Here is a 16,870-nt window from a genome sequence, read left to right on the forward strand (position 1 = left end):
CGCTTCATGACTGGGGGTTTCGGCGGAAGCAGTCTACGGGCCCCACGTACTTGTGATAGACCGGGTATGTGGAATTCCTCATGCGCCAAGCAAATACCCCACACGGGTTACCGCTGTTCATTGTATCGTCTGCGCGTGATCCTTGACAACTAGCTCGCCGCCGAATTAGCATTCAGCTATTTTGCGCTCTAAGCGCAGGACAAATTGAGGGGTCAAATGCAATCAGCGCAAAAGATAGATGCGCAGGGACGTACTGAACATGGAACCGTCGCACATGAGATACAATTGATGCTACAGCAAACGACGAGTCTCATGTTCGAAATAGTAGCATATGTAGACTATTAGAGTGATATTGACTAGACTTCGGCTGAAAACCGACTAACGATGGGGAAAGGCGACCCCAGTGCGATGGCGACTCCTCAAAGGGAGCGCTTCCGCTCGGCGACGTCCTCGTATGGCTCCTCGTAGTCCATCACGCCCTCCCTGGCGACTAGTGCAAGACGTCGAAATTAGATTGTGCTGATGAGGGTGGGATATCAATAATTACAATGCACAGAGCGCTTGCGGTCATCCTCATGAGATTCCTCGTAGTCCATAACACCTTCCCTGGCGGCCAAGGTAACGGCTAACACCTGCAGTAAGCGTTTGTTGACGACTCTCAGATGCACGACTAAGGTTGACCCCGTGAAGTGGCCGGCTGCGCCTTCAACATGCAAAGCAGCAACGCCGCAAACAAGGAGCAACTTGGAAACGCATGCCGTCGACCAGGGCTCTGAAGAGACGGCGAGGGAACGGCTTGACAGGGAGAACGGAATGTTCTTCAGTGGAATGGAACCGCGTTCTTTAAACTCACAAGATAAATGCCACTCCACCCTCGTTCTGCTGGGCATGGAGGAATGGAACACTTCGGTCATAACAGCAAATGGCCGGGGATTGTTTGCAATCGTAACATCGACGGCCAAAGGGCACAGCAGGTTCACATACTTACTAAAAGGGACCACCGTTCAACCGATCGCCTGTAACCGTTTACTTAGTTATGTGCTCGCCGTAAGTAAGGGGGGAAAAACACTTAGTGATATGTCCTCGGCGTTGCCACGCCGGATGAGCATCCATGCGTCTTACTATAGATCTGTCAACCACTGGCACTATGATCCTGTCTGTGCCAGGCGTTATTGCGCGCACGGCGATGGTACTAGTTTGAAACAGGCCGCCGGCGAATAGAAGGGAAATTATTTCCTCGAAAATTCGATCACGCTATGTCAAGAAGCATTGAGGCGAGCGGGGCTGGGATTCGACGTGGCACCGTACGGTGACCCCTCCGACTCGGAGGTCATAAGCCCGAGCTGAGGCTCATAAAGAAGCATTCCACTCGTGTCCTACTGGATGACTTTCCGTAAGGAAATTAAGGATTTAGAGCATACTCTAAATTCCCAGAATGCTAGAAAATATATTAATTTTGATGCATTCCCATGCCCGCCGTCCAATGAGCAGCCCACGGCAAAGGCTAACCTTCCAAATACGACTGCGGCCTTCGCCGGGACCTGGCGCTTCTCCACACTCAATAAGCGCCGGGGACATGCCTTTGGCGCCCATCGCCGATGGCATGTCGAGCGTGCAACCTCCAGGGGAAGTGTACAATTCTTCACCTGGAATTGTTTGCTGGAGTTCCACAAAGACAAATCCTGCAGCCTTGAGAGTTTTTGTGAAGGGAGGAAGAAGTTGTCACATCCCTTCTTCGAGGTTTTAGCTCAGGGGGTCCCCTCCACGTTGTTAACCACGCAAATTTAGGATTGATGGCATGCCATAACAGGAAATCCGCCGAGGTCGTCTTTGACGCCCACAGTGTGGTCACACCCTCACGACACCAATTCTTGGTGAACACTGTGTCTCCCCCCATCCTACATGATTTGTATATCGTTCGGATGCTTGAAATGAGCAGTTACAGGTTGTCCAAACCAATTTTGAAGGAGGGACTTCCTCGACATGCAAATCCCAGATCTTGCAAAAATGAACTAACCTATATTGGGAATGCCTTCCAAAATTAAGGAAATCGCTAAATCCTTACGGAAAGTCATCCACTTTCCTTCTTATTTGACGAGCTTTCCTCTGGAAGACTGGATCCCTTTTTGATTAGCTATGCCAATGAAATGCTAGCATGAGCAAAGACAGAAGTACGGATCAACTTGAAGATCCATGATCTATGATCTGAACAGTGACCGGCATCCAGATGCGGCAAGTGTAGAAGTACACCAACACAGCATTCTGAATGTTACTGTATCTATAATACGGATTCCCGCTTGAAGCATTGGCTCATCGGAGTTCATAGTCCAACAATAGTATCCATTCATCCCATTCACGCTCGTGCGTAGAGCGAACGCCTCAGCTTGGTCGATCATAAGCGGTGCTTGTAGGAAGTCAGCACAACAACGATGACGAATCAGCGTAGGCCCATAAGGAGATGTCTGGTAGGAACGACATTCAGAACTAATCAAGAAAAGATACGTACAAGCCTTTGCAGCTAAATTCAGAACGTTAGACGTTTCTCGTTGAAACTCACCTCCCGATTCTTGTTTGTGGCGCAACGTTCGGGACAAATAAACCTAACCCAGTAGATGCTTGAGCGCTCGCGGGAGATCCATCCAGCGACACCGGCTACCTACATTCTCTCAGAGCCTCAGGTCAAGTCAGTACAGACAGCTTGCCATATTCGGCCTAGGACTGTTTGTTCGCACTAAAACACGAACAGAAATCGGGAGGTGAGTTTCAACTAGAAGTTCTGAATTTAGCTGTGATGAAAGTAAACAATGCTTCCCGTCGTGAATACGGTCCGTGACCGCGACGGCTAATGATGATGGAAACCTGTGTATTTATACTGCAAGCAGGAGATCAAGTGCACCAAGGAACAGTCTCTAACGTAGGTAAATACGCGCTGGTAAGGGGTTGCCACGAAAGCAGCGGTGTCTCATGAGTACTGTATTGTTCGGGTGCGGGGAAGTGATGTCAACAGTGGGAGTCTGTGATGTGAATAGCAGGGAGCATATGGTGGTGACATAAACGGAGAGCATAGGAGCAGGGGAAAACCGTAACCTCATCAATGTTCATTCAAGTCTGCCTGTCCCGAATCCTTCCACCTGAGTTCGCGCGGTGTTCTTCGTATGGCCCTGCGGCTTGCTCGCCTTTTGAGGCAGCTCGTACTCTAGCGGACTGGCGCGTAGCTCAGCCGTTTTCCTCGCGGCGGGTTGAGGGTACTATTACTGTTGTTCGTTGTCGTTTCATACAAGAGTACGCGTGATGGGGGCGCCATTGCCAGCAGGAGTAAAGAAACGAAAGGCGGATCAAGAGAGTAGTGCTGCGCTGACGTATGGGAGCGCAGCCCACCCGAAAGGGTAAGCGTCCAGGATGCAACGCTGATCGGCGACATCAACGAGGATCATGCCCTTACGAGTGCTATCACCCGGGCCGAACTGTATCACACAACACATGTAGAGAATTCTGGGATACTTCATACTACTACTGACCGATACACATAATCCGACGTCTATAGCATACGTGGGTTACCCTCCAGGCCAGTCACCGAAACAAGACGTGTGGTGCATCATGCCAACTCGAGTACCTCAAACCCTACGCATGTTACAGTCTTAGTCAAGCAGCACAAATTTTAAAACGCCATGGGAGACCTACCAAGAGCGGGCGACGAGAAAATCTGTTCAAATTCCAAGCGACACGACGCACACGAGATTTCAATGTTCACGTCCGTCTCGTCTGAGCAGTCGAAACGAGGTGTCGGATCCCTCAACTCTTGGCCGTCAAGGAACCTGTACCGGTTCTGGACGTCACGCGCCGTGAAGTTGACCGTGCCCATGAGCGATAATCGCTGTGGGCGGGTATTCCAACTCAACGACTTCGTGACTGGAGAAGACACGTTCCAGATCTCAATAGCGGTTACGTCGCCATCCACCCGATAACTCTTGCCGGCCTTCCCAAGCTTGTCAGCAGGGGAGACCCAGCCAGAAATGTAGCATGTCGGCCAAGAGCCTTTGACTCTCCAATGGTAGAACATTGAATCCTTCGGAATAACAAAGGGGCGTCACATGCGTATATCACTACCATAGACTCTGAAGCACTTACCGAAGAACTCAGCACAATAGATGATCCCGAGTGATACACCTTGTTAGGATCCGCCGCGTTCGCCCGCACCATAGAGGCAGGGAACGTCATTTTCGGGACTGCAGGGATTCAATTAGAACGATAGAGGCGTCCTGTAAACATAACTTACTCTTCTTCTTGTTGTTCTTGTGAATGTTCTTGCGGCCCTCCTCGAGATATGGCGAAGGTTGCACCATCCGCAAGCTCGAGACAAGCTCGTCCGGTCTGTACAACGGAACAGTTCCCGGGTTCGTCGATAGAACGCTGATGTGGAACGTGGCAGCAGCAGCGATAGCTATGGCCCCAATTACGATGGTCAGCCATAGAAGCGTCCTCTGGTTCTCTGTAGGGAATTTGGGGAATCGGCGACTATACTGGCCATTATTCTTCGTGGTCCTGAAATCCTCCTCGTCGGGGGAGAGGGATGTGAGAGGGGTGTATTCGGCCATGAAGACGAGAACTGTGGGGGTGTAAACGTTGAAAGCCTGAAAGGTATGCAGGTGGAAGGTGGCAGTCAACGGACTCACAAATGGGGTTAGCAACTGGCCACACCTCTTGCCAAATTTAAGACTGAGTGATTGAGTCACTCAGCCTGCCGCCGCCGCCGGCGAGCAGGGATTAGCGCCAAGGCGGCAATATCAGATCCTGATGATCTCGGGGAGTGCGGAGGAGGAATGCCAATGAGGGTGCATGACCGTCTGTGCCACAGCCCCTCTTTAGAAAACACTACCAGGACAACCTAGCCATACAATCGACATGGCCAAGTTCCCTACCCTCAGCCCACTAGTCATCGCGTACTTCGCGCTGGTGCTGAGTATCAGTCTTAATTTGTCGGCCATCTATATTTTCCGGCATCGTCCAGATCCTTGCGAACGCGTCCTGGTAGACGACAGCAGGTTCAGTAAGTATTCCACACCAGGTACGGGGGTGCTTGAACTGATACCTTTGCGCAGGCTACGTTGGAGACGATCACCCACACGAGCTCCCCATACACATACCGAATATAGCGCTTACTGTCGAGAACAGCGAGACATACGGACTTTCGGACTTTCAGGCATGGGTTGACTGGCGTACACTCGACGCTTTCCCGCACAGCAATGGCTTCGTCAAGCTAGGACCTGAGGGTGAGATTTGTCTGGGCTGCAATGAAGACACACGTAGACTCACGTCCTTACAGGCCAAACCTTTGGTGATTATGCGCGGCGGTGACGTCGGCAAACTGTTACTCACCACTCTCGCAGGTATCGCCATGTTCCACCAGATGCATTGTCTGCAGAAGATCCGCGAGGCTATCACCCAGGGTGACGCAGGAATGCACGTCCGCCACTGCCTGAATCTTCTGCGTCAAGCCATCCTGTGCGCTAGCGACACCACTCTTGATCCCATGAACAAGCCTAACGGGACCGACGGGCTTGGTGTGGTGCACATCTGCCGGGACTGGGAGAAAGTGTACGACTTCGTGGATGAGAATCAGCGACAGCACGCGAGCTCGTATAACAGGCCTGAGGGCCATGACGAGCAGTGAGGGTGGGGCCCGAGTCTATTAAATAGCATTAGCCACTGTCTGCAGAAGAATGTAATTCCGTATTCGCAGGTTGTGCATCGGCGGCGGTGAATAGTTCAAGTTCAGCTGACGCGAATTGACAATGCTTTCGTCCTATCAGACAAACCTGTTCTCCAGTGCATTGGAGTGAGGCGGTCAAAATATCGTACATGATAGATGCATTCCCGTCCGCCTAACCTGACAGGATATTCCTGATAGATGATCGTAGCTGTTCGTCTCCACAGCGCAAACGCCACAGACAACTCCCATCTTCGCTTCCCTTCAAGCGAAGCACCGCAACGCCACGAGTACTAGAGGTATCTGCAATCTCTGGTGAAATGATAATTTTCACATCGCCTGAAATTCACGATTAGGAATCACCGAGCAACACTATGCTTATAACTTGCCTTCGAATGGCGCTACATCCGCAGCAATCATCTTCAGCCGACGCTGCAGACCTTGCAAACGCCCTACGACGACATTGATGGGTACTTCGCTCCATCCCCGCGAATTAGCGCTGTCGAGAAGATTCCAAGTGGCTTCAAAGTCGAATTCACTGACACTGGACGCAGTTGAGATTGACACCAGAGGCTCAGACACGAAAGGCGAATCGAGCGCAATGAGGTCGACACGCGACGTCTGACACAGTGTTACAACCAACGAGACTGTATACAATGTGGTTTCGCACCGTATCGTCTTCGTCCATAATCTGCACTACAGGTAACACCGTGTTTGGTGCTGGGGGAGACGCCTATTATCCTCCATTAGGACTAGGTGAGATTATGGATTAAGAAGCTTTCCTTACCATGGAAGTAAGTTCAGCTTGACCAGCAACAAGAGCCAGATCACCTGGAGTTATAGTCCTTGCCAATGCCTCCTGAGAAGCTCGTACTTGTCCGATAAACCGAGAGCTACCATCCTCCGACTGCCTCGAGCTACTACTATTACTTAGACGTCGCAGGCGAGATGTGAGTTTTGGAGGCTCATATGCGTCATAGCGTAGTTCATGCGGGTAAGGCGAATTGCGAGAAACCGATTCAGATGACCGTGCTGAAACCAGTGATGGCGACGACGGTAGGTGTGCTTCCCGATTATCTTTCTCTACTTCGTACGTTTCGAGAGCAACCATGAAGTCAGGTAGCTTCGTTCAAATTAGAGGCGAGTTGGAGACAATATCAAATTCTGACGCACCGCAGTAGATTTGGCCATTGATATGATGTGCTTGATTTGCGCTTTCGAGCGGGACAGACTGATGAATTGATCGCAGCGCTGAAATACGTCAATCAGCGAAAATCACCGCGGTTCCCACAGAACTCACACGTCTAACGTATCTGCTACTTCGATCCCGCACAGTACTGACGTTCTCAACCACATCAGAAGGTGCTTCGTCAGATTCAGCAGCGATGCGAGTCATGGATAGCAAACAAGCGTCCTGGATGGAACCTTGAAAGTGGAATCAGCCAACCACCGTGCGTGCGATGTGAACAGTGGACGAACCAGAATACAGAGAAAGTCGTTTGCTCAATCCACGCAGTAGATTGACCGGCGATATTGGAGACATATACAGGTACTCGCTGATCAATGCCGTAAGGATTACCATGAGAGTTGGACCAATCTCCAAGTCAGGTTCAGTGATATTCGCGAACAATACACCAATACAACTGCTTTGGAAGTTCGCATTTGCTACATGCCTTCGTCATTGCAGAGCAAGGAAAAAAAGATGGAACCACTAACCGCTTCGCACATGGACAAGAACGTCCTCCACTGCTTCTTGTAGAACGCGCCGCTTGTTTAATGGAGTGCTCCCCTCGAGAACCGGAAGCAGACTCTTGATGTGTTGGATGTACAGTTCGCCATCCTCTCCACAGATAACTTGGATAATTTCTAGCAGTCGCCGCGAGTGTTCTTCGGGGTCTTGCATGATCCTAGTTTGAGAGTCGCCCCGAAGCAACTGCGTATAGTATGCCTCCACTATACCACGATCGACGCGTTGTAGTATGCACAGGGTCTTTCGAGTAACGCTCAGTAGACGACAAACGTAAACCGTACTCTACTCACTTTGGTTCTGATGCACTTATCAGCTGACTCGAGCAACCTCATCACCCGTTCGACCTCCCACTCTTCCAAGACTGCGGGGATATCTGAGCTTGTGCCAGCCCAGAGTGCAGGATCGATGTGACTCAAACAGACAACGAAGAGATAGACGTCATTGACATCTTCAGAAGTCAGGAGATGTTGTATTTCCTGCACAAAAGAAGTGCCCGCTTGAGCTTGTGTTGCAAGCAGTGATTCCAAGGGTGCATTTGCCGCAACCAGGAAACATTGATAAATTGCGGCTAATTGAAGTAAATTCTGTAGGTATGAACGTTGTACTGCAAATTATGAAGGAGCCTCACCGCGTGCAGAGAATCCCCTCGGACGTGCCGCACGGAGGATTTCTATTGTGAGAGCCAAGTCTCGTTCAGATGGTCTGTAATCCATTAGATGGATATCAGGGACAGAAGAATAGAGACGCACGTAAAAAAACGCAGCGCGTTCATGACCTTAAGGAGGATGTTGTTTTTACCAGGATCTGGGCGAGAACTCCAGGTAGACGAGTAGAGTTTCGATAGCATCGAGTGAAACATGTCGTCAGAGATATGTCCAGTCTTAACATTCATTACTACGCAGTAATTGTTCAAGTCCATACGACGACTCACCTTTACTGAGTCGACGCATACGATCAGAGCAGCGCTAGCGACGATGGGTTCAGAATCTGTTATGCGTTTATGCACTTTGCTCAAGATTTGCTCGAGTAGTCCAGGACGATGCTCGGACAGCTTATGAAAGGTCAGAAGTGCTCTCCGACGAACATGCAACCTGTAGCACGTTAACATCAATATGCCAGAGTACCAAAGAAAACACACATACTGACGAGCTGTGAGATAATAGATCTATTAAACGAGACTGGATAGCAGGGATGAAATCTTCCGTGGAGAAGTGGATGAGGGTATCCAGGGCGAGACAAATTCGGGGGACAAGATGGCTTTCAAGATCCTGGCATAATATAAGAGACGGTATTGACACAGCCCCACTCAACGCACCTTACGCAAGGTGTTCACAAGCATGAGCTGAAGTTCGTGCTCTGGCGGCATCAATTCTGCACAAAACAAATAGCCTGCCGTTCCTAGGTCTTCTGTCACCATGCCCTATAGCATATATGCATAAACCCACCTATTCTCTTGTCCTGTATAGTCTGTCCGGCCTCTGCCAAGTTAATGGCGTGGTGGAAGGCAAAGTCCACATTCGCGACAACACCGGGATTCACGGTCATCGCACAATACAGTAACAGGACCAAGCACTCCTTCAATTGTTTCTGCCAGATTGCTTCAGTTCGTAGGTTAGAAGACTGAAAAGTAGCTTAGCACACCATAGATAATCTCGAACGTGGAAGCTGATTGCGTATGGACTCAACCTCTGCCAGTAGGACCTGGTCGGCCTGACTAGACGACGACGCAGTCTCAATCTTGCGAACCAAAGTATAATGAGCTCTGCTGAGGGCTCCAGAGGAGACAAATGGCACGTCCATGGGTGAAGAGCACACGCAAGCAATTGCAGTTGTTGAGGTGTACTTGGTCTTGAAGGTACCCGGATTTGGCAATCGCACTGTTCTTCCTAACCGCCGCCATGTCCTCATCCTCATCGCCTGCTACGGGGACGGCCCATTCATTCAACAAGATTCTCAATCAGCACAAGTTATCCGCAAAGGCGCGCAGCACCGCTGAGATTGAGGAGTCAACCAAGAAGCTGAGGCGGTTAATCCTGGTTGACGGTATTCCATCGACTGTGGTGTGTCCAAGGACTGCCTTACAGTGGCTCGGTCCACACAATTGATGCGTACGTTCTTGAGGATCCTACACTACGTCCACGAATCTGGAAGATTCTCTTGCGCGTACAGGACGTATCGTCGGACACGTTTCTCGCGTACGTTGCGCGAGGTCCCTGCGAAGTCCGAGAGAAGATCAGGAATGACACCTTCAGGTGAGTGTTTCTTTCCCCCACTTACACCGGTATTGGTCTCTCAGTCTTTTATTAGAACGTTAGCTACGGATCGCGGTTTTAAGGAGCGCGTGCGCGAGGACATGCTTGTACGACTACTTGACGCGTTTGTTTGGCGAAATCATGGTGCGGCATAGTTCAGAGGCTCATACATTTATCGACTGATCGATATCTTGTATAGACAGGCAGGAAACGCATCATTTGGGTTTCACATACGTGCAAGGAATGAATGTTCTTGCAGCACCATTCTTGTACACCATGCCGTCGGAGTTGGAAGCCTTCTTCTGTTTTGCCAAGTTCATTGAAGAATCGTGCCCACTATACGTCCAACCTACTCTGGAGGGTGTGCACCGGGGACTTAAGGTGCTTATTCGCTTAGTCTACGTGGTTTGGAAGCGTATGTTCATTGTGTTGGCGAGCAGCTACTGGACCGTTGTTTGAAGATCGTTGATCCCGACCTTTATGCACATTTGCGTTCAAAGAACCTGTCGGCAGAGATCTACGCCTTCCCTTGTGCGTGTCCTTTATTGACATCGCATGTCATTCTGACGCATATGCACAAAGCGATCTTGACTCTGTGCGCGTGTACGCCTCCGCTGGACCAAGTGTTGCAGTTGTGGGATTTCCTACTGGCATTCGGGGTGCACCTTAACGTCCTATGCGTAATCGCGCAACTGCTATTGATGCGAGACGAAGTTATGAGTTCGTCCAGGTGCGTCAGTTGTGATACCTTCTGTTCCCTGTATTCACAGGTGACTTTCCTAGCCCTATGCGCCTGCTGCGCACATTCCCCCCACTTGAAGCACTTCCCGTGATCGGGATCGCAGTCACCCTTGTACGAGACCTGCCCACAGACCTCTATGACGAACTTGTGCGGCATCCCTACGCTGTGCAGGATTAACGACGACTTGCGTGCTCTCATTCTACGGCTGTGCTGACACTGGCTCGCTGTGTTACTAGCTGCTCGAACATATTGGCTGCCCTCTATCATGTGGACGGAGCTATCAAGTTGTAAAGTTTTCCGACCTGAATGGCAAAATACGTGAATTGTGGCCGAAAGTACTGAACTGTAACCTGAACAGAGCTTATCTCAAAGTGGCGGAGTCAAAGTTTCTCCGTGATATCCTTCGCACGTTGTACGACCATTTCTCAGAATGTGTACAGGCATTTAATGGATGAAAACAGCCAAACCCCATGCGGGTTCTTGCACAAAATAATATACCACAAAGCTGGAGCAGTGAAAAACCATCTTAATGATGACAAAAACTTGCCTTACCAGGAGCGTGGAACACGCCACCGCCGGCTTGAGTTCCCCGGTGCCAAAACATGACCGCACTCTATGTGCAGATTTTTTGCCAGGAGCGTGGATTGAACACGCGACCTCCAGAAGTCCCAAAGTCCACGATAGAAACCTTCAGTCTGTTGCTCTCCCAGCTGAGCTATCCCGGCACATCTGCCTAAGCGATTGATCACATGAAATCATCACCGTATATTTGGGGGAAGTCAGGTGCCTTAATGAACCTGCATGTCACGTGGTGAAACAGGCTTCGAGAAGACGGATGCGTGTGGAAGAAGTGCATGTAACCTTCCGAACACTACCATCAGTCTCGATTACGCCCCCTCTCGAGCGGTGAGCTGTTGGCGAACTTACGCGCTCGTGCGGTCGCACGAAACTGGACATTGCAGGGCCAGTAACAGCATCCTATGAGTGGAAACGGGTCCGTGCGCGCCTCTGGCGTCTTCCACTCCGAATAACTTACACCCCATACAGTCTGTCGAGCTATCTGTCGGACTCGGTCGCGCTCAATGATAGTCTTCGAAGTATGTCCGATGGTTCCACCCCTTGTGGAGATCCTGACAGGCTTCTGCAGGTAACAAGGCGGTCGTGTGTGCCATCTCTGCAAGCTACATCTCGACGTTCGTGGGGTATCCTGTGGGTTTCCTTTTTTCCAGCATGGATGCGTAATGTGTGTTCTTAAAGAACTCTCAACAGCTAGATTCTATCAAGTCCAGGCTTCAGACCATACGGACTCACATATCGATCCCTACGCTTGCACTTCAAGTGTACCGTGAAGAAGGCGTCATCGGATTCTATCGCGGGCTATGGATACCTCTGATCACCATTTCCTTCGTTCGTACGTGTCGTCTTCACATATACCCACAGTACCGCCTCTCTGACCGCATGTATTCTAGGTGCTGCGTCTTTCACGATATACACTTCTACCAAAGAGTATTTCCGTGAGCATCATTTACTGAACAGCAACAACATCTTCAATGTGGCGTCTGCGGGCGGCGTAGGGTCAGTCTTCCCGTGGCTACTCGGTGAAGTTGACTCACTTTGGTGCGTAGGGGTGCATTGTCTGGCTCCCTGATATCATTCGGTAGTGCGCGTGAGTTGTACGATTGACTGCTAGATTGAATGGCATCTTATTTTTTGCCTTCCTGGTAGCATTTGAGCTTGTGAAGGTCCATCGGTCTACTTCGGCTGCACCCGAATCAAGGGACTGACGCCGCGCATTTCAGGTTCGGCGTCAGCTGGAATACTCTATCGCTGCCAGCAAGGGAACCCGGATTCTGAAGGCTCCAAGTACCGTAGATGCCGTCCGCGATATTTTAAGGAACAACGGCGTGAGGGGCTTGTACCTAGGATTCCGCCTTCATTTCAGTGAGTCCTATCGAGCTCCTCGTTAGCAGGCCATTTGATAACATTTGCAGTACGCGACACAACCGGTACGGCGCTGTATTTCTTCGAGTACGATGGCTTTCGCCACTTGATGGGCCGCGACGCTCTCTCGGGCGAACAAGGACCAACACCAGCTTGGATGCCGATACCCTCTTCGTTAGTTCCCTTCATGTGTGGCTCCCTCGCTGGTGTGACGTCGTGGGCTATGATCTACCCTCTTGATGTGTACGCACCCCACATAGCTTGCCTGGCTTGCACTAACACTTCTCTAGTGTCAAGACAAAGGTTCAGCAACGCGCGTTGGCCGGTGAGCGTAAGAGGGGCGCATTCGAGACATTGTATCGTCTAATTCGGGGTAGGTTGTCCTCCGCTGTTGCGTTGCTGTCTCTCTGACTCCCGCCTGGCGACAGGCCCGGACCCGACCGCCCCGAGACCTTTCCTCTTGGGAGTAGCGCGACTATACCGTGGACTAGGGGTCAGTGCGTTGCGCAGTGTTACCACTCATGGCTTGCTCTGGACGATCTTTGATCTCACGGCTGGGTATATTGACCGGCTCCCTGCGACATCAGAAAGTACAGTATAGATACAATGCTAGTCAAACATAGAGGAGACACCAAGCATAATGATGATTCATGAACTTGTACTTATTAGCATCTGGCGCATGACCCAATATACCGCCAACAAAATTTGGCATCTCTCCGTCCCGTGTTTTTTATACCCCAGACTCCGTTAGGCTCGTGGCTTCTAGTAGGGGCACTCAAAGAGGGTAGACGCTACTGGTGACTTCTGTTACCGCTTTTATTCCGACATACGTCCTCGGATAAATCTCAGGCGTTCGAGCCTGCTGTCAGATTTCGCGATGCCTCTTGCGCTAGAAACGCGCACCATGCATATGCATGACATTCGTCAATCCGTTAACCCTTGACGCTCATCAGGATCATCTCCAGCGCGCCACGCTAAAGACAAACAGCTGCTCCTTGTCCAGATGTCCTGTTCACAATCTGTTACTGGCGTTGCAAGTCAAGGGGTAACCCTTACCTTCGTGTCCTACAGTGTACAACCGCACTCGAGGGGTCATCGGTAAATATTCCGGTCAAAATCCGCCTATCCGCTTCTTGGCGAGTTTTTTCTTCGCTGGAAGCGGTCGTCCACCGTGAGGACCGGGAAGCACCTGAGTGCTCGTCATGAAGTTCTGAGACGAGGGAGGTGCATTCCAGCCACCCTCCTCGGGTTGACTGCCACCGAGTATGACTTCTTGTGAGCGGGCACCAGTGAGTGGTTTCCGCGTAACAAGGGATTGGTGACTTGTGGCGATGGCGAAAGGTGCCATTGCAGAGGATGCAAGGACTGGAGGCGGCCGCTGGGACTGTATACCCAAATCTTCCATGAGAGGTTGAGCGACCTCCGGCTTATATCTCGTTCGGCGCTGCTGCACCTTGGGAACACCATTGGAGATCTCGTAGAGATCATGGTAGCTGAATGTGTCAGGATCTGCGCCGATATCCCAATCCTTCAGCAGCAGCCGCACACCGAGTGACAACGGAAGATCCCGAGACGATTCTGCCGGAGTCCGTTCTGTCTTCCCCCTGGTATAATATTCGACAGATCGCTTGTCGACAGGGCGCAGGAATCCAAATGTTACTGGAGGTGGCTCTGCATCTTGAAGTGACATGGCCTCCGTAGCACGGGACATCGTTTCCAGAACGTTGTCCAAGTTGGGATCTATTCCATCCTTCGGCTCACCCGCTCGCATAAAGGGATGGGGGGCGAATACGTTTGACGACAGGGACAAGTCAAGCAAGAGCTGCTCCCGAGATTCAGACTCTCTTCGATAGGATACGGCAGGCCGATCTGTGTCAGAATCAAGATTATACTGCTTGAGACGATCGACTGTCTTTTCCAGGTGCTCTTCCATGTCGGGAATGAAATGATGCAAAAACGGTGCGATGTTCATATGCCAACGTGAAGACTTGGCGAGCTGTTTGACCGGAATGCGATCTTGCACCAATGCACGGTAACCACGAACAGAGTTCATAGCACTTTCTGTCAAGATGTCACTTCTGGTGGCCTGAAGTGGATGGGCACCCGAACGTAACGAAATGTCATATCTTTTTTTGTAATTAGTGAGAGAACCACCACAGAAAAGAAGACGGAGATTACGTAGTCAGGATGTGTTCAACGGGCACATCAGAATCTTGCAAGAAGGAGGGCATCTTGTCTAAAATTTGATACACGGCTTCACCATCCCCTGCTGGCAAATCTGCCTCGCTGAAATGGAAAATCCCTGAGCAGCTAAGTTAGAGGAGAAACATGCGGCACAGATGGACTTTACTTTTGTAAGCAGGTCGAAGGTCGACTTTGCTGAAAGTTTGCGCTCCCAAGGGGCCATTGTTGGGTCGTGAAGTCTTCACCTGTGCTTCCAAATTCAGGACATCTACAGGCCACTCTACCCTCTGGTTGTCAATACGAGTGACGTCGCCGGCTTCACCGGTGGGAGATAATTCGAGGTTGAGGAGACTAATACTACCACTTTCACTGAGCTGCATGACGCTGATGTCTCCGTCATTGGTGTCCGCTGGATGCTGAACGAAGGCATGTCCGAGATAGCGGCCATCGGGAGTGCGGACTGGAGGCAGGCAGTATGGTGGAACGTTCACATATACCAGATTGTGGTCTGTGCCCGAGACATCGTAGACCGTCACTAATCCATTACAACGTGAGGTAAGGAAGGTCAGAGGAGCTACGCCAATGTCAGCAATCTTGTCCTTGTGAGGTGGAGAGATGTTCACATTGCATTAGCAGTCGGGTATATGTAGTGAGCGTTCTGTCAGAACCTCTCCCGTGCTTCATCCCAAGCAATGGCGTGCCGGGACGCCGCTCATCTATCCAGACGACTTCATCACTTGTTACAAGGCGTACCACATGGTCTTCTGATCGACCTTCGATGGAAATAAGGAAGTCTTCTGCATTTGAGGCATGATAAAGTACAGAGGAGCTATCGTGCGCCTGTTGAAGCTGTTAATGCATTGTGGTTCAATATGGACACAGCCGCTGTACTTACCCTGAGATCCAGGTGTTCAGCATATTTCCTACCCATGAGCAAACAACTATAATTATCCTTCCAAGTTCCTATTCTCCAGTATTGTTCCTGAGGATCAGCTTGAGACGACGTCGGTTGAGTATATAATCGTTCGCTAGCATATTTTCATGAGTCAAAACAAAATATTCATCCAATGAGACTAACATGAATTTTTGACCCCGCGGAACACTGCATTGATAGACGGTGCCCTCCTGGTTGACAAGTAGTAGTGAACCGTGTCTGGTGGACGTAGTTGGAAGTGTCATGTCCATAAGTAACTTGTCGCCAACATCCGATCTAGCGACTACCGCTAGCTCGTGCATCTGTACAGCAGCCGATCGGCTGTCCCCCATGGGCTTCACCTGGAGTAAACTTGTTGCAGCATAGGTTCTGACACCCAGAACAGTCTCTATAACATCAGCCTTCAACGCTACTATGCAAACTTCATTGCTGACAGCTAATACGTACCGGATCTTTCGCCCTCGGTTGACGGTGCAGGGGACAAGATTTGCTGTATGGGAGTTTGAAAGGACTTTATAGGCTTCGCAGAGCTTCTCAGCGAAATATGATCTCTCTGAGTAAATATAAGCGGAGATACGTCTGCAGAGTCTGTGCTGAGCAAACAACTCGACGCAAGATGCTAACTGGACTTACTTAAATCGCAGTATGACTCACCCATGGGGAACGCTAAATATGTACCCTCTTCGCGATTCCCAGTGTAGAGAGAAAACACTTCTAGCATACTTCCCGCAAGAGGGTCAAATTTACGCAGTTCGTGAAAAGCTCCGGCATCTGCAGCTATCTCGTCTCTGATAAGTTCAGAGGGAATGTCAACATCTGGGTAATATGTCCGCAAAAAATGTGCCTAAAACAGCTAATTAACATGCTTCCTCTTCACAATAATTGATAGCATACTCCTTGTTCTGCTCGTTGAGCGACAGATAGGTCTGATACATTCGAGAGGTGCTGCTGCGTCTGGGGGAAAACTTCGATCGGGTCCTGCTTTGAGAAGAGCCTGCGCCCTAAGCAAAGTCAGAGTAAACCAGATACTTGATCAGTAGGCTCACCGGAATTTTTCTCACATAGAAATGACCAGTGAAGGCGATCCGCATAGCGCCGCAAGGTTGCCGACGTTAAAGATCCAGGCTCAACGGAAGGGTATCTCCATGGACTCTCCTTTACTGTCTTCTTTCCCTTCTGACGGACAATAGTTACGCTCGTCTTCGTTTCATCAGATGGCCAACGATCTACGACACTTTCTGAGGACATAGCCTTGGAGGAAGGTGACTTCGCATAATTTGGGGAGGAACGTGTCTGGAGTCCTTTACGGACGCGTCGTGTGCACGTGAGCTGAAAGTGGTGTCAGAAGTCCGATCCGCGT

General features: G+C 50.4%; 7 protein-coding genes and 1 non-coding gene across 8 annotated transcripts; 3 read left to right on the forward strand and 5 right to left on the reverse strand.

Moving 5' to 3' along the window:
* Positions 1-419: 419 nt before the first annotated feature.
* Positions 420-914, reverse strand: SCP_0404740 (hypothetical protein; the record flags this gene model as incomplete). Its single annotated transcript, XM_027757207.1, has 2 exons — positions 420-490; positions 548-914. 2 exons carry the CDS (start codon positions 912-914, stop codon positions 420-422), a joined length of 438 nt encoding a protein of 145 aa, XP_027613008.1.
* Positions 915-3,595: 2,681 nt separating this feature from the next.
* SCP_0404750 (hypothetical protein) lies at positions 3,596-4,595 on the reverse strand (the record flags this gene model as incomplete). The annotated part of the gene is made up of 4 exons (XM_027757208.1): positions 3,596-3,621; positions 3,682-4,066; positions 4,129-4,226; positions 4,277-4,595. The coding sequence occupies 4 exons, from the start codon at positions 4,593-4,595 to the stop codon at positions 3,596-3,598; spliced, it is 828 nt and encodes a 275-aa protein (XP_027613009.1).
* A 307-nt stretch (positions 4,596-4,902) lies between these two features.
* On the forward strand, positions 4,903-5,671 carry SCP_0404760 (hypothetical protein; the record flags this gene model as incomplete). The annotated part of the gene is made up of 2 exons (XM_027757209.1): positions 4,903-5,047; positions 5,100-5,671. 2 exons carry the CDS (start codon positions 4,903-4,905, stop codon positions 5,669-5,671), a joined length of 717 nt encoding a protein of 238 aa, XP_027613010.1.
* Positions 5,672-5,882: 211 nt separating this feature from the next.
* On the reverse strand, positions 5,883-9,101 carry SCP_0404770 (hypothetical protein; the record flags this gene model as incomplete). Its single annotated transcript, XM_027757210.1, has 17 exons — positions 5,883-6,046; positions 6,097-6,328; positions 6,378-6,440; positions 6,495-6,830; positions 6,881-6,958; positions 7,008-7,132; positions 7,187-7,372; positions 7,424-7,697; positions 7,748-8,025; positions 8,086-8,159; positions 8,207-8,337; positions 8,389-8,444; positions 8,542-8,548; positions 8,600-8,725; positions 8,773-8,846; positions 8,903-9,044; positions 9,099-9,101. The coding sequence occupies 17 exons, from the start codon at positions 9,099-9,101 to the stop codon at positions 5,883-5,885; spliced, it is 2,349 nt and encodes a 782-aa protein (XP_027613011.1).
* Positions 9,102-9,355: 254 nt separating this feature from the next.
* Positions 9,356-10,628, forward strand: SCP_0404780 (Cell division control protein; the record flags this gene model as incomplete). Its single annotated transcript, XM_027757211.1, has 7 exons — positions 9,356-9,517; positions 9,627-9,709; positions 9,765-9,853; positions 9,909-10,090; positions 10,150-10,240; positions 10,292-10,439; positions 10,493-10,628. The coding sequence occupies 7 exons, from the start codon at positions 9,356-9,358 to the stop codon at positions 10,626-10,628; spliced, it is 891 nt and encodes a 296-aa protein (XP_027613012.1).
* A 452-nt stretch (positions 10,629-11,080) lies between these two features.
* Positions 11,081-11,176, reverse strand: SCP_t0404790. The gene is made up of 2 exons: positions 11,140-11,176; positions 11,081-11,116 (listed from the first exon to the last, which is right to left on the reverse strand). It is a non-coding gene; the product is annotated as a tRNA-Phe (tRNA).
* A 255-nt stretch (positions 11,177-11,431) lies between these two features.
* On the forward strand, positions 11,432-12,993 carry SCP_0404800 (hypothetical protein; the record flags this gene model as incomplete). The annotated part of the gene is made up of 11 exons (XM_027757212.1): positions 11,432-11,445; positions 11,499-11,548; positions 11,599-11,660; positions 11,721-11,862; positions 11,921-12,026; positions 12,077-12,117; positions 12,177-12,193; positions 12,251-12,392; positions 12,443-12,635; positions 12,683-12,765; positions 12,821-12,993. The coding sequence occupies 11 exons, from the start codon at positions 11,432-11,434 to the stop codon at positions 12,991-12,993; spliced, it is 1,023 nt and encodes a 340-aa protein (XP_027613013.1).
* Positions 12,994-13,503: 510 nt separating this feature from the next.
* Positions 13,504-16,758, reverse strand: SCP_0404810 (predicted protein; the record flags this gene model as incomplete). The annotated part of the gene is made up of 10 exons (XM_027757213.1): positions 13,504-14,518; positions 14,571-14,694; positions 14,743-15,150; positions 15,200-15,416; positions 15,472-15,604; positions 15,655-15,898; positions 15,958-16,089; positions 16,144-16,354; positions 16,405-16,511; positions 16,557-16,758. The coding sequence occupies 10 exons, from the start codon at positions 16,756-16,758 to the stop codon at positions 13,504-13,506; spliced, it is 2,793 nt and encodes a 930-aa protein (XP_027613014.1).
* Between the last annotated feature and the right edge of the window lie 112 nt (positions 16,759-16,870).

The sequence above is a fragment of the Sparassis crispa genome (genome assembly GCF_003851025.1).
Source record: "Sparassis crispa DNA, contig_000003F, whole genome shotgun sequence".
Taxonomy (NCBI): Eukaryota; Fungi; Basidiomycota; class Agaricomycetes; order Polyporales; family Sparassidaceae; genus Sparassis; species Sparassis crispa.